The sequence below is a fragment of the Talpa occidentalis genome, unplaced genomic scaffold (genome assembly GCF_014898055.3).
Source record: "Talpa occidentalis isolate TD23 unplaced genomic scaffold, MPIMG_talOcc4v2.1, whole genome shotgun sequence".
In the NCBI taxonomy this organism is placed as follows: domain Eukaryota; kingdom Metazoa; phylum Chordata; class Mammalia; order Eulipotyphla; family Talpidae; genus Talpa; species Talpa occidentalis.
This window is the reverse complement of record NW_026555331.1, coordinates 86004839-86031587: the sequence shown is the minus strand read 5'-3', so window position 1 is coordinate 86031587 and position 26749 is coordinate 86004839. Positions and strand designations below refer to the sequence as shown.

The following is a 26749-nucleotide window of genomic DNA, read 5'->3' as shown; positions in this document are numbered from 1 at the left end:
TACTATAGCATAAAATTTTAAAAGACTATTTTGATAATTGTCTTTGAATGAACTTGGTCTCCTTTTCAGTCCTGTGCATCTTATAGTATACACTTATAAATATTATTCTGACCTGCTGATTTTACTGACAGAGAGGTCCAAGACACACAAAAAGTTAAGCCTCCTGGACTTCAAAGAACAACTAGTAGCTTTCTACTAGTGATACACACACAGAAGCAGAGGGGCTTCCCCCCCCCACTCTGGTCTGGGGGTGCAGATGAGAAACAGCATCTGCTTTTATTTAGAATGTTTATAAAGTGGATGTTTGCTGAAAATCAGCAATTTTGACCATTTCTGTCTAGAACATTTAGGATGGCAATTAAACACTTGAAACTATTAGCTAATTTCAAGCATACTCACAACCGACTCAATCTTAATGAATAAATTTCCTTTTTATATTTCTTTTAAAATCCACCTTGTGATTTTAAAAATAAAACAACAGCAGCAGCGCAAACTACTCATACTCACATAAACTGAGTTTAAATTAAAAAGTAACCTAAACTGAGTTTAGATAAACTGACTTTAGATTAAAAAGTCCAAATCTTTGGTCTTTAGTGAAACATTGCCAGAAATAGAATTACTGTATGAAGCATTACTAGACTCTTTCCTCCTAGCTACATCCTGTTATAAAAACTAGTGGTTCCAACATGGAATTATTTACATGACCCAGTATCTCTTCCTGTAATAAAAAAGAATCTTTAAAACTTCACTCCAGAAGTTTCTTATCCAAGAGACAGTAAGGAATGTCTTTGAAGACTAGGGAAATGAAAGGTATGCAGACCCGCCTGCTTAAGGCTCTTTGTGGAGTTGTTTGGAAAAGGAGGGGAAGCGATTCAAAGTTTCAAGGCCTTAGCCTAAACTGGGGTGTGGGAACTGTTCCGGGCCTGGAGAAGGTGTCTCGGAAGCAGGTTTGTGATGACAAAGGCAGGCCTTGGGCCAAGGGCGGAGCCGCCGCGGCCCAGGGCACGAACCGGCCTAGGCCTCGGACGGGGCGGAGCGCGGCCCCTGAGAGTCCGAGCCTGGCAGCGGGCGCCGCCCACAGCCCTTCCCGGCTAGGCCCGAGCGAGGCAGCTCTGGCTGGCGCATCATGGGACGGCTGGTGACACTGAGTTTGCTGGGGATTGCGCTGGCGCTCCTGGGCGAGAGGCTTCTGGCGCTCAGGTAGGTGGGGCCCTCTCGCACTGAGACATTGGCGCGCAACCTGGCCCGGCGCCCGGCTCCAGGGACGCCCATTTCTGCGCGCCTCCCTGGCGTGAGCCCTCGGGCTCCGGGGGCCGCAGGCTGCGGGAGCGCGCACAGGCCACGGAGGGATTCGTAAAGCGCCTGGACTGTGTGCCATCTGGTTGAGGACTTTTATCCCCATCCCCAGCTTCTAGCAAAACGCCAACACAGTTTGAGCTGAATCGCGAGACTTTGTAGAGAGCCTATGAGCCTTGGCAGCTTACAAAGCTCTTTGCTATCTAGGTTGAGGAACAAGCGCTTTGGCAACTTCTCAAGGAAGACCCTAGTGGTTTAACTTGAAAACAAAACTATTTCTCATGCATTGAAACTTTAACTATAAGGATTTATTTCAGATCACTGGTGCTGTTTCTTTTTGTTGCCCAAACCAACCTGTGTCTTTTACAGAATTATTCTCCATCCCTCCCTCCGCTGCATGGTTTGAGAAACTACAGTTCTCTCATTTTTGCGCGGTAGATCAAAGATACTCAACCACTATTCTTACATCACTTCCTTTTTTACTCTGGAACCTGAAAGGCGGAATACTAAATGGTACAGCCGAGTCCTCTCACATTTTAGTTATAATGAAAAAAAAGGCAGTGGGCAGAATAGTTTCTAAATTATGAACTCAAATTTTATAAACCTCATGCAAAAGGATGCCAGAAATGTTGAGCAGCTACTATAGAAGGTGACTTTCCAAGGCTCCTGTCATAGAGTAAGGCATAGTGCTTACCCATAAGAAATTTACCCTACTACAAGGAGAGGAGAGGAATAAAACAAGCACATAAATTAGGATGTTCAGTACAATCCAATCCAATCCCTTCAAGGCTTGAGGAGAAAGATTAATCCCCTAAATGTGGAGTTCGAGAAGGAGGGAAAGACATTTGACACAGGCCTTGAAGGATGGAGAAAACACATCTGGGATGAAAGTGATCATCTCAGATGCGGAGTGCAGTGTGATCAAAGGGTATATATATATATATATATATATATATATATATATACCCTTTGGTGGGGGAAGTTTGGAGATTAGCAGTAGCCAAATTTGAGGGGAGCAGAAAGTTAAGGGATGAAAATACTAAGGGTGGGGGAAGTTTTTGAGATGGTTAAATGTAAATTGAAAAATTAGGGCCTGCTTTGATAGGCGAAGGGGAATTATAGAGGTAGTGTGCGTTTTCAGAAACAGGAACCTAATGTTTAACCATATAAAGCAAAATCAATTGTTATGCTGTAAAGTGTAACCAGTTAAGCTCTGTAGAGGTGAACCTAGAAGAATGGGTAGAGGTAGAGCAGTATCTCTCAACCCTGGCTGCACATTAGGATTTCTTGGAGAACTGATGTGTGGGTTGCCCTCGCCAGAGAATCTGAATCTGCTGGTCTGGGTGGGGCTCAGACATGGGTATTTTTTTCTTTAAAAAAATTTCTTCTGATGATTTTAATATGCAATTAGGATTGAGAAGTACTAGAAGATAGAGTGAATAGAACTGAGGTTGTCTGGAGAGAATAATATGGCCCACACTCTATGGGCCTCCCCGGTGGCGCAGGGGTTGAGCACTGGGTTGAGAAGCTGCCTGCAGCCTCTGCAGCACCGGTTTGATCCCCGGCTGCTGGGGGAGGGTCCCACATGGCGCGCAAACCTCTCCTGCCGCCTGCTGCTCCCCTCAGCAGTGTACTTTGGTCCTTCTGCCTGTTCTGCTCCCTGTTCTGGCTCTGGTGAATTCTCTCACCCTCCCGCGCTTCTGACTGTACCCAGTACTTGTATAAATAAATAAATCTTAAAAAAAAAATATATATGGCCCATACTCTGGAACCCCAGGGATAAAGGGAAATGAAAGGTGATGCTACAGTTTCCTGCTTGATTGTCATGCAGCTGTAGCCTTGGGTGCTGACAAAGGGACCAAAGGGACGTAAGGGAGAGAAACAGAGGGTGGTGGGGTTGTGGGAGGTTTAGAGGTGGGAGAGGATTGTTTATTGGCAGAAAATGGACATGTCAGATCTAATTCTCATATTATATAAATGCCCATCCAACTTGGCAGGGCATTCTTGAGTTAGATGATTTTTGTATGAGCTGTCCAGCTCTCAGTTTCAAAGGCAAGACCACTAAAATTCACAGGTTCATTAAGTTTCCCCTAATGTTCAAATCATCTGTGTTTCCACAAATTAAATTTTTCTCAATTGACAGACCATTTTTTTCTCTTATAATCTGAAGGTTTTAAATTTACGTCTCTTAGAATTGTAAATGTCATAGTTTTAAATCTAGAAAAAAGTAAATAAAACTTATTGACACAGAATACACCTGATAATACATTTATAATTTGATGCAACTTTTCTTTATAAAGATCTGATGATAATAAACTTTATTGAGCAAAGACTTTATAGGTGGTAACTATAGTTGAAGCCCATCTCAGCTGATGTGATAATGTTGAGAGGGTTGATAGATAGCTGTATTTTGCAAGTAAAATGCAGGACACCTAGTTAAATTTGAATTTTAGATAAACAAGGAATCAATTTTTAGTATAAGCATATTCCATGCAATATTGAAACATTATTCATTATCTAATTAAAATTCAAATTTAACTGGGATCCTGTATATTATCTGGCAACCCTGTGATCACAGAATGTCATTCGCCTGCTGTTTAGAGATTGGTGCAGTCAGGTGATAGTATGTCTCCTTTCAGACCCTTAGGCCTTATTTCAAAAGGCAGCAGGTTCCCACCCCCCCCAAAAAGGAAAAAAATCTTTAAAAAAATCAAGGTTTTTTTCTTTTCTTTGCTTTCTCCCCCCCTTTTTTTTTTTTATCTTATCTGGTATCTGCTATTTTATTATTCTATTTTTAGAGATAATACTTTGACACTCAAGTAATTTCTCCTTCAGGATGCACAACTTGAATTTTAGATAAACCATGAAGAACTTTTTACTATAAGTGTGTCCCAGATGCATAAATGGAATTAGAATTGTCTGTCTGTTTACTCTGATCTGTAATTGTCTTCTAGCATACACAACTTTTCCACCCTCCCTTCTTGAGAAATAAAGGAGACAGTCAACTATGCAAATATCTTCAGAGCAGTTGCTCCCTGTCTCAATGTACACACCTATGAATGAATCATGAAACTTGATTGTATCAGAGACCTATATGTGGGCAGGAACCCCAAAACAAGCATCTAAACTTTTTGATTTGACCCAGCAACTTTATGACAGCTCCACCAAAAAGCTGTCCAGTAAGCTTCTAAAGGGGGCAGCTTTTTTTAAAAAAACAAAACAAACAAAACTACCAATCCACATTTTCATTTACTGTGTGACTCTGTGTACTGGCCACCAAGTCAAAGTGTCAGAAGTTCTTTATGTTAAGCCAAAATGTAACATTTACTGTAGTTTGAAGAGAAACAACATTTTGCATTTATGCATTCATTCAGTCTTCATATATATCTTCCTTTCTACATGATACATGAAACTAGGGTTAACTAGTTATTTCAGCAAATAATAAGTGCTCAACCTGTACTCAACCCAGATCTTCTGATTCCAAATATAGTTTAGTTTGCCTTAGTTCTTCTGCAATCCTGTACTTTCTCTACCTTTGGAGCAGATTTTCCCAGCTTTACATGCCGAAGCATAAATTCTTAGTTACTTTGCGTGCAAGCATTACAAGGGCCCAAAGGGTTAATTCCAAGGGGGTTTCATGGCCTGTATATATAGGATAAGGCCCTGTTTTGTCTACATTTAAGTCTGTATGTAAACGATAAAGCTCCATCTATGGTTCATAAAGGCAAAGGGTGAGATATGATGCAAAACAATGCCTGGTAGTGGAGGCAGTAACATGCTGAAGGCATGTTGGCACCATAGCCTGGTGAAACCTTTCTGCTGTCACAGATGATGTGAGATTGTAGCTATTGGCCCTGGTCTCATTTCACTCTAGATGGGTAATGCTGTTTCCTCAGCTAAAGAAATAGAGATTGATATCATGGTAATGACTGTTGGCTAAAGCTTCATGCTTTGTGGCCAGATAGCATGAATTAATTTCCTAACTTCACTATTTACCCTAGACCTTGACTTTCTATTTCACCTTTCTGTGCCTCAGTGTCTTAATTTATATGATGGGGATAATAAAATTACTTGCGCTATAGTGGATCTATGAGAAATGAGTGCATTTGTGTAAAGTGCCAAAACAATGCCAGGCACATAGTAAATACTCAGTGAAAGTTATCTCTGATAATGACATTCAAGCAGGGGTTCTTAGATTTTTTGCAGTAGATTCTTTGGCAGTCTGGTGAAGCCTTGAATGTCTGTCTCAGTATTCTGTTTTTAAAGATATAAAATAAAATACATAAAATTACCAAACAAATAGCAGTTAATACTAATTCAAATGATTAAATACTATTCTCAAACTTTTAAAAATCTGGGGCCTCCCCTGGTGGCGCAGGCAGTTGAGCACCGCACTGTGAAGCTGTTCACAGCCTTTGCAGTGGTGGTTTGATCCCGGCCTGTAGGCAGGCAAGGGTCCCACATGGCACAGCAGACCTCCCCTGTCTCACCCGAGTGAGACAGTTGGTGTCTCACCAACAGTGTATTTCAACAGTCTGCCTGTTCTGTTCCCCGCTCTGTCTCTGGTGAATCCTCTCACCCTCCCGCACCTCTGGCCTGTACCCCGGTTCTTGTATAAATAAATCAATCTTTAAAAAGAAAACTTTTAAAAATCTAATGTATGATAAAGTAACATTAAAGCCTTAAATAGATCTAGAAGTAGTTAAGCAACAGTAGGTATTTTCAAGTAGCACTGAGTGTAACTAGTATTTTGAGACATCCACAACAACTGCAGTGTGATCTAACAGTGTAATTGCTGTAACAGTGGCGAGTAGTAACAGGAAGTCTGTGCTAGTAGCATTTTCCGTGGTTTGTTGCTCACATTCATTATCAGTGGAAATGCTCAACTTCAATTGGAGGTTTTAATCCAAGTTCATGGATTCCTGAATTTACCCATGGATTCCTTAAGGTCACCGAGCCCCAGGTTAAGAACCCTATAGCATATGTGATTACAGGCTAGTTGAAAGAAGGTGGTGTATTCTCTTTCCCGTGTCATACTTAATATACACTAGTAATTAAAAGGAAAATAACCATATTGTAATGGAAAAGTACAGGTAAGTGAGACAGACAAAAGGAACCTTGAACAAGGAAGGCAAATAGCTTTTCTCTTGAGTATCCATTTTAATTAACAGATAGTGGCTGCCTGGAACAGTATTTGAGGCTGGCTTTCTGTTAAAAGGAAAGTGCTATGTATGATTGTTCAGTGATGTCTGCATGATAGCAGAGTGACTCAGCCATGTCATCTCTGATCTATAACATTCATAGACATGGCATAGACATTGTGTTTGTACCTTTTATCTTTTCTTTTGGTATGTATTTAAGCATGTTGATCTATTAGTCCAAAGATTTGCATAGCTTTCATATAGTCCCCAAACTTCTTTTTTTTTTAAAAAAAAAAAGATTTATTTCTATTTATACAACAGCTGGGGTACAGGCCAGAGCCATGGGAGGGTGAGAGACAGAGCCTGGAGCAGAACAGGCAGATGGATGGAAAGCACTGCTGAGGGGAGCAGCAGGCGAGACAGGAGAGGTTTGCTGTGCCATGTGGGTAGCTCCCTGGCTGGCCAGGAATCTAACCGGCACTGCAGAGGCTGTGGACAGCTTCACGGCGCTGCGCTCAACCACCTGCACTACCTGGGAGGCCCCAGTCCCCAAACTTCTTTAATCTATTCATAGTAAAGAATGCTTTTAGGGCCTCCCCAGTGGCGCAACAGTTGAGTGCTGGGTTGCGACGCTGCCCTCAGCCTCTGCAACGCTGGTTCGATCCCTGGCCACTGGCGAGAGTCCCACATGGCGCAGGAGACCTCTCCTGCCGCCCGCAGCTCCCCTCAGCAATGTGTTTCCTTGTTCTGCTCCCCGCTATGGCTCTGGTGAATCCTCTCACCCTCCCGCACTTCTGACTGTACCCAGTGCTTGTATAAATAAATAAATAAATCTTTAAAAAAAATAGCTGCAAGTTATATATGAAATTAATGGTAGCTTATGCAAATAGAGATTTGTTTTTCTCACATGATTAAAAACTGTGTACGTGAGTCATCCATTGAGTCAGTGATCACATCAAGGAACTGGGTTCTTAAATTTTTGTTCTTTGATCCTTCCCTATTGGCTTTATTTCCTCAAGTTTATTGTGTTAATGATACTGAATGGTCACTGTTGTTCTGAGCATGTATGGTCAAATTGAAAAGGAGAGGAAAGGAATGATACCAGTTAGCTCTCTTCCTATGTTGCCCTTTTTTTAAAAAAAAAGATTTATTTATTTGTGTATGCAAGAAGTGGGGAACAGGCCAGAGGTGCAGTGGGGAGGGGGTGGTGAGAGGACTCACCAGAGACAGAACGGGGAACAGAACAGGCAGACTGATCGAAGTACACTGCTGAGGGGAGCAGCAGGCGAGACAGGAGAGGTTTGCTGTGCCATGTGGGTAGCTCCCTGGCTGGGGATTGAACCCACACTGCAGAGGCTGCAGATAGCTTCACAGTGCTATGCTTAACCCCTTGCGCCACCAGGAAGATCCTATGTTGCCCTTTTTATCAGGAGCAAAAATATCCCAAAATCTGGGTCTTAATTATCCCTTACACAAAGGAGGCTGGGAAAGCAAATATTTGACTTGCCCACCTCTGCAATGGAAAGTAGCAAGTAAGACAAGGAGTGAGGTTAGCTAATAGAAATGTGAAAGTCCAATAATGAGTAGGGAACTGATGGTTCTGCCTTTACACTAGAGTGGAAAGGAAAGGGGAAGATAGCTCGTTAGAGTTCAGCATTTTCTCATTATTCCTTCACTTTGATTATACCAAAACAACAGCAAGTAGCTTTGCTAAAAAGTAGTTGGTGCTCTCCAACCCTTTCACCCTAGTCAATTTTGTGATGGGGATGAGACGTTCTCCTGTTTTTTATTTCTTAATAACTGTTTACAGAGTGTCTCCTGTGCACCGGGCCCCAAACAATGTCATTTTCTCTTCACCTCCTTTCAATAGCTGTTGGATCTTGTAGAGGCTATGAATGTTTTTCAGCATTTCAGGCCCATGGAAGGAAGACAGAGCTCCTGGCTCCACATCTGGAGCTTTTCCCCTAACACCAGAGCTGGGAGATATGTGACCTGGTGCCATGTTTTTATTTGTATAGGAATGCCAAGATGTTTTATTTGTTGAGTTATTGGCTTTCTTATATGATCCATGTCCAAGGATAGAACTTTGTGATATGCATTTTTGTTTTAACTTCATTTCTGGTGCTATTTTATGTTCCTGCTTTGATTTTTCTATCTTTTCTATTACATGCTTGAGATTTATGCTGTGCTTTATGTATTTCTGTAAGCCTATTTAAACCCTTTCTGCTACAAAGCAGGGAATACATAAACAGATAGATTTTTTTTTTTAAAAACAGAAATCGACTTAAAGCCTCCAGAGAAGTAGAATCCGTAGACCTTCCAAACTGCCACCTGATTAAAGGAATCGGTAAGTATGAGAAAATGCTTGTTGTACTCATTCCATTATTTGGCCACCACCGCTAAAAAGCTCATTAACAGTACTTTGGCATGCAATTACTGCTCTTCAGCAGATAAATCATATTAGGTCAATGAAAGCCTCTTTGGTCATTCTCCTTTTATCTCGTGCATCTCCTGTATTTCTTAATCTCTCTTACTCTCACTGCAATTTATTGTTCGTATAATCTTGTGTTTACTGTTTGATATTTTGCTTGCTTACTGGCTCTTATGAACTATTTTGGTAAAGTTTGTATTCTTTTTCATTATGACCATTGTAGTCTTTGTTCCTTGGGCCTAGTGGTCAGCTAATGAAGTTGTCAGAAGAAAGGTAAGTTATAAAATGGAAAATAAAAATCTCTCCACAAACTTTCCATTCCCCCTCCTCAAAGAAATAACCCAAAGAAAAAGTTTCTTTTTTATTCTTCCAGATATTGTCAGTGCAAATGCAAACAAATATAAGCATATACATACATACATACCACAAATGGGGTCTTAGTATATCCTGTGGTCTGTTTTATTCTATCACAGGGTGAATAGCTTTCACATCAACACATGTAGATTTACCTTAATCTTTTTAATATTTGCATGTACCATGATTGACTTAACCAGTTTCCTCTCAATTAACATCTGGGTGATTGCATTTTTTTGCCAGCTACAAACAAATGAGTGAGCCCCACTGTACATGTAACTCTTGTACTGATCTGTCCGATAAATCCTTAACAATGGGATTGTTGTTTCATTACCATGTGTGTTTAAAGTTTTGATCCTCATTTATAAATTGCCCTTGAGTTGGCAGAACTAATAGAACTCTTACCACATATTTAGAAACATATTCACTCCAAACAATGCTCTTGTAGCAAAAATAGGTGTGTCACTTCTTTGGCTCACACCCAAGAAGGCTTCACTTTCATGGAACTATTTTCAGAATAACCTTTTCTAGTTAAAGTTTCTTTCTGGATCTGTGACTCACCACTCTGTTTCCCCCACTGCTACTTCTGTACTTTTCCCCAGTTCTACCTCCTTAAACTCCTTGATTTCTTTTTCCTGAGGCTTCTCTACTTTGTTTCACTTTTCCAAACACTTAGGAAGATACCAACCGTCTCAAATACTAGATTGACCAGATGTATGTCAGATCTTTCTAGAACTAAAGTGATCTGGAGTGCCAAGACTCTCAGGCCCCTGCATCCTGCCTTCTGACTATAATCGCGAAGAGTCTCTTCAGCATGGGTCACTAAGCAAAAGCCAGATGGTATCTGTATGGGGTGCTGTTCAAGGTCGGAAGGTTGTGTCAGTGATCTCTAAGGTTACTTTAGCTGCTGGGTTAGTAATTGTCAAGTTGCTAACCATCCCTTGGCCTGTGCAGCCTACCTTTTATGAATTCAAATCTCAGAATAGACAATAGGGCATAGCCAGACTTATTACAGGACAAACTGCCAAGTGTATTGCTGTTACAGCTCCCTAGGATGGGGGGCTTCTTAGAGAAAAACAAGCTCAACATTTGTATTCTGAACAGGCGTCTGTCTGTGTTTGTGACCTTTATGTTGTGATGTGTGTGAGCTGCTGTCTGGCATTGGAAAGAATGAGGAACTATGTCACCTATAGCCCCTCTTGTGAAGTGTTTAATGCCTCTGAGGCACTTCAGAAGGCAACAGAGCGGAGACGATGAATGATTAGAAGCACATTTGGGATACATTTTTAGATCTAATTAGAATTGTGCTTCTTTTTTGCTTTTGCTCTGTGGCTAACACATACTATATGAACATTTGTTAAATGCTATGTTAGTGAGGCATAATAATAACTTGTGGTTTTATGTTTTTAACAATAGTTGCTTGTCCTGTGCTCTTTGATTATAAGGACATACGTTCCCATGTTGGTGAAAACAATTCCTTAGGAAAGGTGGCAAGGGTAGAGAAGTTCTCTTTTTACAGTTTCCAGTATGGAAACACTAGTAGACATGCACTTGAAGACAGCTAACTCCTCCAAGAGGTAAGACCACTTCTTTCCCTTCCAACCCCAGCCTCCCCTCCCCTTACATGAGCACATGCACATGCATACCTGAGCGCGTGCACACACACACACACACAGCAATACTACATTCCCTTTACAATCACTGGAAATGAACTTTTCGTAACTCTTGCATGCTTTACAGATATCCTATCTCCTCTCTGTCTGTTTTAATAAATAATTATCTACCACATATCACAAGATATGTGCCTTTAATGGGGCAGAAAATAAGTTCCATGCTTTGTATCCCTTTCTGATTTATCTTATAGACAGAAACTAAGCTTTTACATACTCAAGATTTGGCATAATATCCACATCTACATAATAAAAATTGTAATGACAAGAGTAATTAACTCTATTTGAGGCTTAAAAGTTTAAAACCAGTTCTAAATGTCCTCGAAAATGCTGGCATTCAGAGTCCTGATGAACTGAAACAAACTTTTGAATGGATTGTCTCTCTTAAATTAAATAATGGTTTTATACACTTGGCAAGGCCTTTTACAAAAACTAGTGCTCAGGAGATTTTTAAAAAAGCATTAAGATTTGTAGCCCTTTTCATCAAGCATTTCACAGTCTACCTATGAAAAGGAAAACAGAAAAAGCACTCTCTTGAGACATATAGACATATATGTCTTCTTTCTTTTTATTATAAATAAGGTCCAAAGGCTCAGAGAGATTAAGTAACTTTGACAAGTTCTCTTTCCAGTAAAGTGTCTTCTTGCAGAGTGATTAACATACACAACTGATTAGTGAACAAAAACGTGGAAGTAGTAGGCTACGTTACGTACCCTATTGGCATGACAAGTGCTGATTTGCTGTTGTAAAGTTAGGGTCAGTTACCTTAGAGAAGAGAAAAATTTGTTTTCTCTTATGTATTAGTCCAAAGATAAGCAAATATCCTAAGGTGATTAGATGACTACCCTCTCTTGATCATTCAACGGATGAAGCACCACAACAATCTTCAACATCTTACTTTCATCTTGGGAAAGATAACTACAGCTCCAGGTGTTGCCTTTTCCCAGCAGAAAGGAGTAGAAAAGAAATTACATGGATATTATTTTTATTTTATCTAGTAGTAGCATTCATCTTGTATTCTCACATCCCATTGACCTGTATTTAGACAAATGGCCCCATCTGTCAGCAAGATAGGGTAGGAAATGTCTGTAGCTATGTTGCCATGTACCTATAGTTGAAAAGGAAGGAGAGAAGTATGGGCACCAGGGAGCAGCTGGCTGTCTCTGCCACAGATAATTGCTAAAGGAATAAGAAGGGATTAAAATCAGATGTGCTAAGCTAGAAGACTTTCCAGAGAAAGGGGGTTTTAAAATAGGTTTTAAAGAAGAGAATATGAATTGGTGGAGATCTTGGTGAGAGGGAATATGGAAGCCAAAACTGGAGGGGAGGGAACAAATATTGAATTGACGACTGTAATTGAATTTACAAAGTGAAGTGTCTTTAGAGGGGATGGTTAGAACAGAGAAAATACATTCAATGCTAGGTGTATTTTTCTATGTACTTTTAAATCAGAACAAAAAGATTTGAGTCCCAGCTTCTCCATTTGTAACCTTGAGCAACTAGCTTAACCTGTCCAAGTTTCTGTATTCTCAACTATAAAGTAAGAGATAATGTTTCTACTCAAGGTTATGACAATGATATGAAATAGTGTATGTAAAGAACTTGCAATGAGCCTGATACTTGGTACACACTAAATGGATGTGTGGTGGTGTTACTGTAACAGTGAAAAAATTACAGTGAAAAATTACAGTGAAAAAATTCCTCCAGTTCTGACTACTCTTGCAACAATCCCACTAAAGAAGTTATATGAGATGTTAAAAGCCTGTGGTATTAATGGCTATTGAAGTGACAATGGAGGAGTGGCTCTGGAAAACATTCTAAAGAAAACTAGAGATAAGACAGTTTTTAATTGGAATTTGGCAATAGGATCAAACAGAAAGAAGTTACACTGTGCTTTAAATGAAAATATCTTTTAGAAAGAACACTGTTCTTTTCTTTCAAGAATCTTCCTGATTCTTGGGGGGTATAGAATCTTCCTGATCCTGCTCACTACTAGCTGAGAATACCATGGGACTAGAGCCTAGTGGTTCTTACCATTTGTGGGGGAGGGGGAGTATCACATGACTATTTTGGGGAATCTACTAGGTACCAAGAAGCCTTTGCATAGAAGAATTCTCATCTATACATGCAGAAGACATTTTACATTGCATAGAATTTTGGAGGGTTTATAGACTTTTTGAAACCATTTGTTGCTCCTTAAGGATCTACAGTCCCCTGGTTAAGAAATCCCCCTCAATGCCATGTTTAAAATTATAGACATATATATTGTTTCTGACACACAGTTGGGTTATCTTTATGAAGTGAATTCTTGGCATTTTTATCTTCTTTTGTTTTTTTCCACTATTTGAGAGCCAGCAACATGGCGACAACTGGCTAAATGCAAACTCATGAATCAAAACCAAAATGGCTAGATAGATGCTGTTTGTTTTTGACAACCTAGAAATAATCTTGGCGAAATCCTTTGGAGAGGCCTTCAAGGGGAAGATTGGATTTGTGGACTTAAAGAATGTGTCATGATTTGGCTTAATCTAAGCCATTTTTATTCCTCTCTTCTTGTGTTTCGGTCTATTATCTGTCTGCGGAATTTACACAGTAAGACCACTGGGAAGGTCTTATGTCTAATTATTTGCTGTGCTGTGTGGAGTGTACTGCAGACAATCAATAAACAATCAATAGTAATTGTAGCCTGCTCAGAGACAAGCGTTAGAAGCTTCAACTGGCTTAGATGCATGGTATTTTTCATTAATTTTCTTTTGCTAGTTTTTCCTGTAATTTAAAGTCTAAATTTAAAGATTAAATGGAAAGCTTTCTTTGCTTATGAAAACAAGCAGGCACTGTTTTTAAGGAGGGAATATGGAATCCCAGGTGTTTTATCTATTAATGAGAGAAATGTCTGTTTGCTTCAGATTGAAAGCACAGAAAGGGGACAAGGATATTTGCATGGTTAAATGACTGTGAGTCCTTCATTCTGAAAGTAATAATTCCCCTGATGTCAATTACTTTTGTACAGACATCTGGATGTTTATCATAACGGTGTACAGATGTCAACTTTTCCTGCATTATAGTTAGAAATGTGGTGATTACTTGACTTTGATAGGAGTAAACATAAAATATCTAACATTTAAAGTCAGAAGTGTACTGTAGGAAGAGGATTAGACTGACATTTATTAGAGAGAGTGGTTCCTTGGAAAAGAATTGGAACCATTCCTAAAAATACAGATACTGAGAACACAAAATCCTAGTTATGCTCTAAGAAATAACCCAACTTGAACATGATGTTTATCTATTTCTTAAACTTACAGAAGCTGGATCTGACGATATTGATATACTTCCCAATGGTTTGGCTTTCTTTAGTGTGGTAAGTATTTCCTTCCACTCTGATCTCAGTAGAAGATATACAAGAGTATTTGATGAGGCCTGAGAAGCCTTGTTTTTATATTTTTTCACTATCAAAAAAATGTTCTGGGAAAAAAAAGAGGCAGGTCAAACAGGATCTTGGAGAATTTCCTCAAGCTTATCTAAATGTAGAGATGAGAAGTCCTTGCTAATTGATTTATTGTTCATCTCCCCACTGCATTGCACTAAAATAATGCTATCTTTGTCTTAAAGACTGGTTATTAAAAAGGAGGTTTTTGGGCATTATTGTGGATATGTGACATTACATTACACATTTTAAATACAGCAACCTCCTTTCTTTCTAATGCTTAATTTCCCAGACCAAGGCCAATGCTTTTTTCTTTTTTTTTCCCCTGACTTGATTATCTTTAGTAGAACATCATCAACTGAGTTTATTGATATTCTTCACTTTTGCCTTCTTATAAACTGAAAAATAATAACCTTTCTGGGCATATAATAGAAAGACCTTTAAAATGCTGGCCGCTCCCAAACTATCTTAGTGGCATATGAAGACTCTGACCACTCTACTTCTATGGCTTGGGTGGAGGTACGGTCCTTAGTAACCACTACACAGGATTAGTTTTTCTTGAGGAAGTGGCCAACTTTGAATTTATTCTGTTGCCTCTCATCATCTGTTATTTTCAGGCTCTGAGACTTCAGAGGGATGTAAAAAACTTGAAGATGCTTTAGAAGAAAGTTGCAACACTAATAAAATAGTTGTTAGATTTGTAAGAAAAAGTGAGAGAACTTGGCCTAGATGAGAATGAGGGTTCAAACACTCCTCAGGTTCCTGATGATTTTTACATAAAAATTAAACTGAGCAATGGGTTGTTACCCCTGAGAGAAAAAAGAAGTACCATGGTCCTTAGCAGAAACACTGCATTTGTAGTAAATTTTAAGAATACAGTTTTAAAGAAAAGTTTTATTTAATTTCCTACACAGAATAAGTAAAATGATATTTCTAGTGGGACTCTGGATTTGTTTAGAAGAGCCAGCTTGCAAGTAAGTCTTGTAGGCTTAGGAAAAATACACTAGGACTATGAGTCAGTTATTCAGATCTAGCAATGTAAGAATCCTAAGTAAAGTAAAAGGCAGTTGCTTTTTTTTCCCCCCTAAAGGAGGTGTCCTCAGAGATTCATGTGATCCAGAACTCACCTATTTCAAGATGTTTCTTCCTATAGAATAAATCCGAATTAGGAGGAGTGACCTCTCCTACTGCATAAATCTACAGCCTTTGTAGTTGAGGGTCTTAGCACAATCACAGTGATCTGATAGCCACGTCAACAGGTTTTCTTCTGCTTTATTTTTATTAATCTTCCTTGATTATATGCCTTTTGTGGTTTTGATGCAAATTTAGAAACATTCCTAATCTACTGCCACTTTTAATTTACTTGGCATTGTCTCTACTGTTTTCCAGGCTTTATAAATGAGTAACTCATCCGTGGAGGCAGTTCTTTGTTCTTTTCCCTAGCATATTATCCCAGGTAAACCATCCTGTTCCACAGTTCTGAGTTTGAGGGTTACCTCCAAACTAACATCACACTTAATGAGGAACTGAAGGACAGAGAATTTTAAAAAAGACTTACCTAACAGTGAGAACATACTTTCACTACTGAACTGCACACGTAAAAATAGTGAAGATGGTAAAATTTAGGTAGGTGTACTTTCAGATAAAAATGAAATAAGATTTAGAAGAAGAAGGATGAAAAACAGATTGAAATGACAGGGAGTATTGAAATAACTATAAATTGCAGCAGACTTCCCCTGTCTCGCATGTTGTTTCTTAGCAGTATATTTTAATAAATCTGCCTGTTCTGTCCTTCGGTGAGTATTTTCACCCCTGCACCTCCAGCCTTCACCCATTGTTCCCCAGGGCATTTGTTTTTATTTTTTATTTATTTATTTATTTTTTTTTTTGTGGGACCCTTGCCGGCAGCCGGGGAATGAACCGGGAACCGGAACCCGCACTGCAGAGGCTGCGGGCAGCCTCGCAGCCCAGCGCTCAACCACTGTGCCACCAGGGGAGGCTCCAGGGCATTTGTTTTTATACATTGTTTAATAATTGCCATGAAAAATGTTAAATAATAAAAATCCAACCCAGAAAAAAAAAATTTATTAAATATTCTATCACTGGTAAAGCTTCATTTACATTGAAATCATGCTATTGTTTATGGGACATTGATAAACAAGAGAGATTATTGATGCTAAAGTGGCATGTAGCATGTAGAAACAGCATAATTCCAGTTTATTCTACTTATTAGGCCTGCCAGTCTTGAAGTTATGCAATTTTAAATAGTTTTTTTTTTTTTAACTGGAGAGTCTTTCTACTATGTCCAGGAGTACATAAAGTGAAACTTTTTTTTTCCATATTAGTAAATTTGAATAAAATACAATTTTGAGAGATTTAAGAGAAAAGACTATATAATCAGAGTAAGGGCTGAAAAGGACTAATTAAAATTCAACACTCATTCTTGAGTCAAATCGCCAAGAAAAGTAGAAATAGAAGGAAACTTCCCAGAAACCTACAGCAAACATCATCTCAGTGGGGAAACATTAGCTGCCTACCCATTAATGTTTAGAGGAAGAAATTACCCAACAACACTGTAACTGTCAGTAATCTACTAGAGTTCTTAATATCCAAAAAAAAAAAAAAACAAAACAGGAAAGGGAAATATGAGGTATAAAGGAGAGAAAAAACTGCCATTATTTTTGAACAGTGTGACTACTTTTTTTGTAAACAATGCAACAGATCCAACTAACAGACCATTAGACCTAATAAAAGTGCTCAGTGCAATGACTGGATTCAAAATGAACCTATAAAACTTCATGACTTTCCCGTGCACGAGGACAATGCAAATAGAAAATGTAAAAATAATATTAACAAAAGGCATAGGGTTCTATTCAGAACATCAGCTTAATTTTCAAAACTTATGCAGAAAAATAAGTGAACAGAAATATTTAAGACCATTTTGTAAAGGTAAGGCAATGAAGTGTGGGATATGGGGGCTTGCCATATAGATTTCCATACATACAGATTGCATTAATACTATATTAATATAAGTAAATAAAGCCACAGTAATGTAAGTATAACAAGTATCATATTGGCACAAGAACAGGTATGCCTTCCCAAATAAGCCAATATGTAAACAGGCTTCAGGGCAGTGGGACAAGGACAAATGACATGCCAGGCACTAATCCAGGCTCAGGGATCTAACAGTGAGCAAGTGAGAGAAAGTCCTGTTTCAGTGGGGAGAGCATGAATATGTATAAATGGTAACTGCACTTTAATAAAGATTAAATTAAGGAGAGTGGCAACTGTGTGAGGCTGGAATCATACAGCTATTTATATGTGTGTAAAATGTATATATGTGAAATGACAGTAAGTGACATTTGGCATAGGTATAAAGAAAGCGAAGGAAGGAGCCTCTGGGAGAGAGTGTTCCTAAGCAGAGGGAACAATGTACATAGCTAAGCATGTGCTTGGTTTGCTTGCAGAACATTAAGGAAGCCAGTATGGCCAAAACAACGAGAGTGGAGAAGAATTTTTTTCCAATATTAGTAAATTTGAATACAATACGATTTCGAGAGATTTAAAAGAGAAAAGACTAGATGATCAGAGTTAAGGGGATGAAGGCAGAGATGGGGAGTTGGGGTTAGGAGGGTAAAGGAGGTGAGGATAGGTCAATAGAGAGCTTTTAGGCTGGAGTAAGAATTTCCATTTTTAATCTGAATTAGATGAGACTTTTTCTCAGAGGTGTGACATAATCTCACATAATTTGGATGCTAATGTGAGGTTAGACTTCTGCCGGGCTTTAAGGACAGGAATAGGAAGGCCACAGTCATAATGGAGGAAGTGTTGAAAAATGTTCACATCTTTATGAAGAGTTGTATTTTTCAAATAAAATCAGGGATTTGCTGGGCCTCCCTGGTGGTGCAAGGGGTTAAGACGCAACCTGTGAAGTTGTCCCCAACCACTACAGCATGAGTTCGAACCCCAGCCAGGAAGCAGCAGGGCCACATGGCACAGCAGGCTCCCCTCAGCAGTGTATTTCAGTACATCTGCCTGTTCTGTTTCCCCACTCTGTCTCTGGTGAATCCTCTCACCCCAAACACCTCTGGCCTGTACCCCAGTTCTTGTATGCATAAAATAAATCAATCTTTAAAAAAAAGTCAGGGATTTGCTGGTGGATTGGATATAGGGTATGAGAAAGAAGGTGTGTCTTGACTGGATTGCATTCACCGAGACACCTGGCTTTGTAGAAGCAAGTGCAAGTGCAGACTTGGGTGTGAACAGTCAGTATCTAGACTTCCACTTATCCCCACCCTCAACTCTGCTGCTAAATCCTAATCTACCAGCTTTCTGGTTATCCTTGGAACAGACTAAAGCCCTGGTCTTCTGCCTCAACTCAAAAAATCAGTTATTGTTAATCTTTTAGCTTCCCAGCTTCCAATGATTAATTTTTGTATTGATTCCTCTGTTTTTTCAGTGTTTGTAGATTTATGCTACCACCTCTATCATAATTTATTTATAGTTCCCACTTTAGTCCATAATAACACTTAACCTCATGTATTTAACTTTTTCTTTGTTTTAAAAAGGGTCTAAAATGTCCAGGACTTCACAGCTTTGCACCAGATAAGCCTGGAGGAATACTAATGATGGATCTAAAAGAAGAAAACCCAAGGGCACTTGAATTAAGAATCAGCCGTGGGTTTAATTTGGCTTCATTTAATCCACATGGCATCAGCACTTTCATAGACAGCGGTAAGAACTAAGAAGCAACCAATATTAAAAAACTTATAATGGTTTGCAAATGGCTGTGGAAAAGAGATTTGGATCATATTTATAGTAAGAAAAGTACAATTAACTCATGAATTATTTCTGTATTTGTCATGCAAATAAATTGAAAATTTGATTCTTCATCTAGCCGTGCATTATGGCACATTTAAAAATCTCTAGCAGTTCACACCTGAAAGAATGTTTAGATTTCATAACCTTTTCATATATCTATGATAATTACATTGAAAAAGAGCCATATTTCAGAATTAAACTGTAAACAAATTATTCATGAATTCTGTATATGGAGTGGAAAAACACTCTTTCCTAAAGGTCAGGGGACCAGTGATCAGAAATAACAGCAGACAGTGATGCGAAAGACGAGAAGAAGAATGATCTGTTAGGTCGTCTAACAGGTTATACATTCAACCTTTCCTTGCCCGTGGTATTTAAATGTCAGTGTCTGCCCAGAGGTCCTATGGTTACATCTTGTAAATTAACTCTGTTCTTTCAATTTTTTAGATGACACAGTTTATCTCTTTGTTGTAAACCACCCAGAATTCAAGAATACAGTGGAAATTTTTAAATTTGATGAAGAAGAAAATTCTCTTTTGCATCTGAAAACAATCAAACATGAACTTCTTCCAAGGTACTTACTCTATTTGTTGATTCTCTAATTCTCTCTGGCATATTTAAGTATTCCCCATGGTATTCCCCTTATCTCTTAGAAGAACAAAAATACACACACACACACACACACACACTCATTCACACGTAGAAGAGGAAACATTGTATATACCATTCCTGAGTTAAGCATGTGCTCCATTTGCTTGCAGAACATTAAGGAAGCCAATATGGTGAAAATAACATGAGTGGAGAAGAAAGTAATAGGAGGTGAAGGCAGAGAGAGAGAGAGAGAGGGAGAGAGAGAGAGAAAGAACTTGTAGAGCAGGGAAATAGTGTCACTCATTATAATAATCTGTGTTCTGTGGATATTCTCTTGAGAGATGGTAAAATATGCTGGCCTAAAGGGTAGATAGTCTTCAGGATCATCTTGGGAATAGAAGAGAGCCTCACTATTTTTTCCCTTGTCACCCTGCATCTCAGATGACTCATCACCCAAATACTACCTGTCCTGACAAAGAAGAAAATCTAGATGGAGTTTGTATGCTTTGTGTGGGACTTAATACATAGAGCTTTCACAGGTTAGTGGTAGCGGTGGGCTAATATTAGGAGCTACAGAATTGGATAAATTCAGATTGCAAGTGGGGCACTACAACTTTAAGATCATATATAGTCAGTTGACAGGTGGTTGATAATGTGGCTAAAAGAGGATCATCATGTGTAACCTGCTCGGCTTGTATTAGCTTACTGTTTAAGTTGAATTTGATGAATACTTTTAATTTATACTTCCCTATCTGGGGATTAAGCATGCAACTTCCAACCATTCTTTTAAAAATGCACTTCATAATAGAAGCATAAATACTGTCCAGTCAGCCTCTGCATTATGGGGCTTTTAAAAAAGAGGGGGTCCATCTTCTCTATAGCCTGTTTCTCATTTAACACAGGAAAAAGTGGCTCTTTCAGAAATTTTTGCATAGGATAATTTAAATTTAATAACACCCTTGGCCTAACTGGTTTTAAAAATGTAATTGTTTTTAGCATATAAATCTCTCACCTGAAGCACTATACTACAGCAATTTCATCATCCATCTCTCCGCAAGTGTTTATTGAGTACCTGTTCATTCTTGACAGGTCGACTCTGTGAGTCAGGTAGAAATTGAACAGTCAACATTAGGATGACTAATAACAAGGAAAGGAATTCAGGAAAATCCAGCACTGAATAAATGGAAGCAAAGGAAATGTTACTGATGGCCCAACCAGCTAACCGGCCAATAATGCTCTTTCCAGCTTTACCCTATGGACAGCTTTGTCCTTACATATTGTTAAATCTTACATTCCTTGCTGTCAAAAAGCATACCCTGTTGGCTTCTTTTAAAATAATTCTGGCTTAATTGCTAAATGACCTGTCTTCAAATTACACAGTCCCATAAAAATTTGTACTCTGACAAATGGTATTATAAGTAGATTGCATATGACGATAGCCAAGTGATTTTAGCTGAGCATTTTCCTGGGAAACCTCCAAAAATATTTAAAGTGCATATAGTGTAAACCTTCAGGTTTCAATCTCTAGTATGGAGACCAACTGGCTTTTATTTCCTCTCACCTGTTATTTTTCTTTTTCAGTGTGAATGATATCGTAGCTGTTGGACCGACACATTTCTATGCCACCAATGACCACTATTTCTCTGATCCTTTCTTAAAGTATTTGGAAACATACTTGAACTTACATTGGACAAATGTTGTTTACTACAGTCCAAATGAAGTTAAAGTGGTAGCAGAAGGATTTGATTCAGCAAATGGGATCAATATTTCACCTGATAAAAAGTATGACATCTTCTAGAAATATCTTCATTTCTCCTAAGTAGTGGTGCTGAGTCAAATTCCTCACTTTGCTTTTTTTTCCTGGATGTGCAAATAGCTTACTTGATTTTTTTTTGATATTTGTAATATTACAAATATCAAAAAATATATCCACATATATATATGACTATATATATGTGGATATATACACAACACATACCTGACATGATATATATTGCATATTACATTTATCAACATACCATTCAATATGTAATATTTACTTATTATAATGTACTATATATCTGTTGATATATGTAAATATATTTACATATAATATCTAAATTTTGTTGTTTATCAGTTTAGAATCTAATTTTATAATTAGAATCTAATTTTATAAAATGGAATTGGATCTACCTCAGACAGGTGTTTCCCTTAAATACATCATTGTTTTATTGGCTGCATATTATTACATCATTCCAGTATCAGGATGACCCTGAACTAATCAATTCTCTGTTGACAAATATGTAGAGTATTTTTCTGTAGAAAAACCGTTTTGTATTTCTTATTGACCACTAAAACTTATCCAAGTATTTCTTTTAAAGAACAACAGAGGGAGCATTACAACATAATGGTTAAATCTTTAGTTCTGGGAGCTTCACAGACCTGGTTTCAAATGCCAGCCTGGCACTGGCCAGATGTGGTCCCTTCCTCTTTGCACATTCCTTAAGGTGTTTCCATGGAACATACTCCTCAAAGCCAGCCTACTCAAAGAATGATCCCTTTACATGTTAACTTTCATAGATATTACCAGATTGCTGTCCAAAACAACGTGTTTTTATATGTCCAACCATACCCATTCCCTCCATACCTTAGCGCACTGATAATTTTAAACAAGAACAAACATAACATGAAATAAATTTGGCATTTCTTGACTGAGAAGTGTCTTTATTTTCTTGATATAATTTCTTTTTTTTCTTGTTGATTACAGAAAAGAAATGTGGCATCATTTCATTTGTAAATAACTGACTCAACCCAACCTTTCCTGCCAAATCTGTTTTTCTCCCCAACTTTAGTCTTTGTATTACAAGAGTCAAACTTTTCAACCATCTAAGTTAAAAATACATAATAATAAAAGGGGATTCAACTTTGGCTTCTCGCATTCCCTCCACCCAGTGAGCAAGTTATGTTGATTCTACCTGCGCCTCCTTCCCCACTCTCATCCTCTTTCCATTGCTCCCTTCCTTGTTGAGGTTCTCATCCTCTCAAAATATTAGACATTCTTATTTATTTATTTGTTTGTTTGTTTGTTTGTTTATACAAGAACCGGGGTACAGGCTAAATGCGCTGGAGGGTGAAAGGATTCACTAGAGACAGAGCGGGGAACAGAACAGGCAGATTGATGAAATACACTGCTGAGGGGAGCAGCAGGCGAGACAGGAGAGCTTTGCCCCACCATGTGGGACCCTTGCCGGCTGGCTGGGATCAAACTGGTGCTGCAGAGGCTGCGGACAGCTTCACATCGTGGCGCTCAACCGCCTGCGCCACCAGGGGAGGCCCAAAATATTAGACTTTCTTACAACTCATTTTCAGTTCACATTCAGGTTTTGCACTGCTATTTTACTTTATTTCACTTTACGTTAAGGGTTGCTATAACAGGGAGTTCTGTTTTCATTTCTGACTCGTGCTTAGAACTGCCAGGTGCAAAGCAAGTGCTCATTATTAGTTTAACTATTTGTTACTTTGCCACTTGGTAAATCTAAAACTTCAGTGGAAGTCAATTGCTCATCAAGGCAGACTAATGACTAGTCTAACCTCCTTTTTGTACTGTTGCCATGCTTTATTTATTTATTTATTTATTTATTTATAAAGACATTTATTTATTTATTTATACAAGCACTGGGCACAGTCAGAATCGCGGGAGGGTAAGAGAATTCACCAGAATCAGAGCAGGGAGCAGAGCAGGCAGAAGGACCAAAGTATACTGCTGAAGGGAGCAGCGGCTGGCAGGGGAAGTCTGCACGCCATGTGGGACCCTCCTCCTGTGGCCTAGGAGCAGCCGGGGATCGAACTGGTGCTGCAGAGGCTGCGGGCAGCTTCGCAACCCAGCGCTCAACTGCTGCGCCACCGGGGAGGCCCCTGTTGCCATGTTTTAGATATACAGTTTATTGTTTTATATCTTTGCCTCTCTCATTCTTGTTCCTCTGCCTTTGCTCGTATGTTTCGTTCTCCCTGAAAAGTCTTTGTTCTTTCGTCCTCAACTCTAGCCTCTATTTCTCTATCCACTGCAGATACCCCTTTATTGCCCTTCTGTGTTCGCAGGAGTTAGATGTTTCTTCGGTTTCTAGACAGAAAATACTTCTTTTGGTAATAATCATGATGTCTTAGGTGTGTACAAATCAAGTACACTATAAGCTTTTCAGAGATAGGCTGTGTCTTCTTCATGTTTTTAAATGCCTAATACTGAGTTCATGGATTTACATATGGTGGTTGCTCAACAGGGCAGTTGCTATGGAATAGTCAATTCAATGTGTAAAATTACCCTAAGTAGTCCATTAATTTACCCCCTTTAGGCTGTAGACAGATTGTTCTGAATACTTATCTCTTAAAATTCTTGACATGTTAATATTTTATTGTTAATAAATTTTATTGAGTATTTTAATATTCAATATTTTTGAATATTCTATATTTATACATGTATATGATGCCTAGAAATATCAAATTATATTATGAAATTTAAATGAAGGCACAATTATATTGTGAAATTTTTATGAAGCCACACTTTTGTTTTATTATCTTTTTATTGGTAGATACCACAGACTTTATATTCAAATTTTTGTCCTATGTTATTTTTCCTTACTAACCTTTCAAAAAAATCACAATTCTGTGATTCTTGTAGCAACACTAAATTGATTTTGAAAGCTTACTTTTTAAATAAAAATTGACCTTTCTCAAGCTTTCCTTGTGGGCCCATCATTGATTAACTTCTTGGCAGGTTATTAAGACTTATTCTTCCATACTGTGTTAATGAAGCTTTGTATTGGCATGAATTTCTAACCAGTATGTCCTTTCTGCAAAGGTACATCTATGTTGCTGATATACTCGCTCATGAAATTCACGTTTTGGAAAAACACCCTAGTATGAATTTAACTCAACTGAAGGTAAAATATTTATTTGCATATATGTAAAATAGATATTAATTTATTATAATTGAAATTATGTAATTCTACAGTATTATAACAATTACTTATTTAGAACAGAACGTGGTGGATGCCAGTGTTGCTGTTTGCGTTTTTAAATATTACCTCTCTATAACTGGCGAAGTCTCCTATTCCCTGCAGTCACGAGTCTATGATGACATGCGATAGTGGATGGGAGTGATATTTGCATCAGATTTAGAGCCCATTCCATGAAGTACTGATGGCACCCGATGAATTCCAATAAGAATTTTCACAATTGAAAAGACTATTAGATGAATTCTGAAATGAAGATTTATGCACGTTGTCAGCTCTTTCAATAATAAATGAAGGTAGAAATTGGGTTCCACACCATTATTATTTTCTTCCTGCTTGACAACACATATTTTAGATTGATTAAGAATTTCCTATTTTGCTTTGAATGAGTTCCTTGAGCTAACTGATCATTGTGCATCTTTTAAGGGAAAAGGAATTCATTTTTTGGAGAGAATGATTATCACCCTAACTTCCTTAATTTTAGGGAAGATTAAAAGTGGCTTTAAACCAGTTTATTAAATTGATTTTAAGCAAAACTGGTGTGAAAGGAGTGGAAGCAGGGAGATGTATGTATAGAGGCAGGAAAGGTTTGGTCTAAATTTTTTAATCAAGTTTCTCATGTCATTTAGTATTGACATTTTTTCATTTGGAAGGTACTCAAGTTGGATACACTGGTGGATAATTTATCTATTGATCTTTCCTCGGGGGACATCTTGGTAGGCTGTCATCCTAATGGCCAGAAGCTCTTCATTTATGACCCGAACAATCCTCCCTCATCAGAGGTTTTTATATTTTTAGTCTTTCAACCTTAATTATTCAAGTCCTTTTGAACTAAAAATATGGAGAACTGTCCTAGGGATGGTTTCCTTAGTCCTTTTAACCAATAACACAACAAACTTATGTAGCGGTTTTGTATAGCTCTAAGTCAATAATTGGCAGAATTTGACATTGTTCAAATACTTATAGAAAGGTAATCCTTTGATGTATTAAATTATGGTGCAAACTAGACAAAAGGCATTTTATAAAGACACGTGCCCTCCTTGTGTGGTATACTGGCAATTTTTTAAAATACCTGGCTTTTTGTCAGCTCACCACATGACATGACTTACTCATGCTAACATAGTGTGCAAGTAGGCACATTTGTGTGGAAGTATTTCTATTAATGTTCAATTACTATAATAATACTAAATCCTGTGTTGGCTTGCAGTAACTAGATGGTTTAAGAAAGTAGTTTCTTTGAAGATTGAAGAAAGCACATTAATTTAAACATTATGAAGATTGGTAACTGGTATTTTCAGCAGCATGTTCTCTTAATCATTGTGGCATTGTGGAAGACAGGGATTATTGGCCATTTAGTGACGTGATGTATGGTGGTTCCATATTAACCTTTTGTATCTTCTGAATAGGTTCTCCGCATCCAGAATATTCTATCTGAGAAGCCTACAGTGACTACAGTTTATGTCAACAACGGATCTGTTCTCCAGGGAAGCTCTGTGGCCTCAGTATTTAATAGGAAACTGCTCATAGGCACTTTATACCACAGAGCCCTGTACTGTGAACTCTGAATTATACTTCTGGTATGCAAATGTGGTGACTACTCTTAACAATTAATTTTCTATGAATTACTAATTCAGAGGGAGTTTAACCAACAAAGTTGACCTAGAAATATATGGCATGTATAGTTAATTTTATTTCAGTAAGGAAAGTCCCCTTCAATTCTTGTAGCACTTTTATCATAAAAGGAAAATTATTTTTATTAATGCTAAGCAAAAGGGAGAGACAAAAGCTGCTTTCCATAGAGTAAATACACTTGGCACAAATAAGTCTCCCCTCTGCCTACCACATGCCACATGAGCTCCACTGAAACAGAGTAGGTTGTATTTCCTTAAAATGTGAGTGACCTCAGCTCCAACAGTGTGACCACTGTGAATGCTCAGAACTACTGACACATATAACATGTTTTGATATGTTATACTCAGATTCTTGTTTACTATGAAAGACTTGGAGTTATATTAAAGATTTAATTAGAATCC

At 38.2% G+C, this 26749-nt stretch overlaps 1 protein-coding gene across 1 annotated transcript; it reads left to right on the top strand.

Annotated features, from left to right (window-relative positions):
* The first annotated feature begins 1042 nt into the window (after positions 1 to 1042).
* On the top strand, positions 1043 to 26749 carry PON2 (paraoxonase 2). Its single transcript, XM_037508129.2, has 9 exons — positions 1043 to 1200; positions 8714 to 8784; positions 14195 to 14250; positions 18885 to 19050; positions 19585 to 19711; positions 21310 to 21510; positions 24563 to 24644; positions 25370 to 25498; positions 26123 to 26749. The coding sequence occupies exons 1-9, from the start codon at positions 1127 to 1129 to the stop codon at positions 26279 to 26281; spliced, it is 1065 nt and encodes a 354-aa protein (XP_037364026.1). The 5' UTR covers positions 1043 to 1126; the 3' UTR covers positions 26282 to 26749.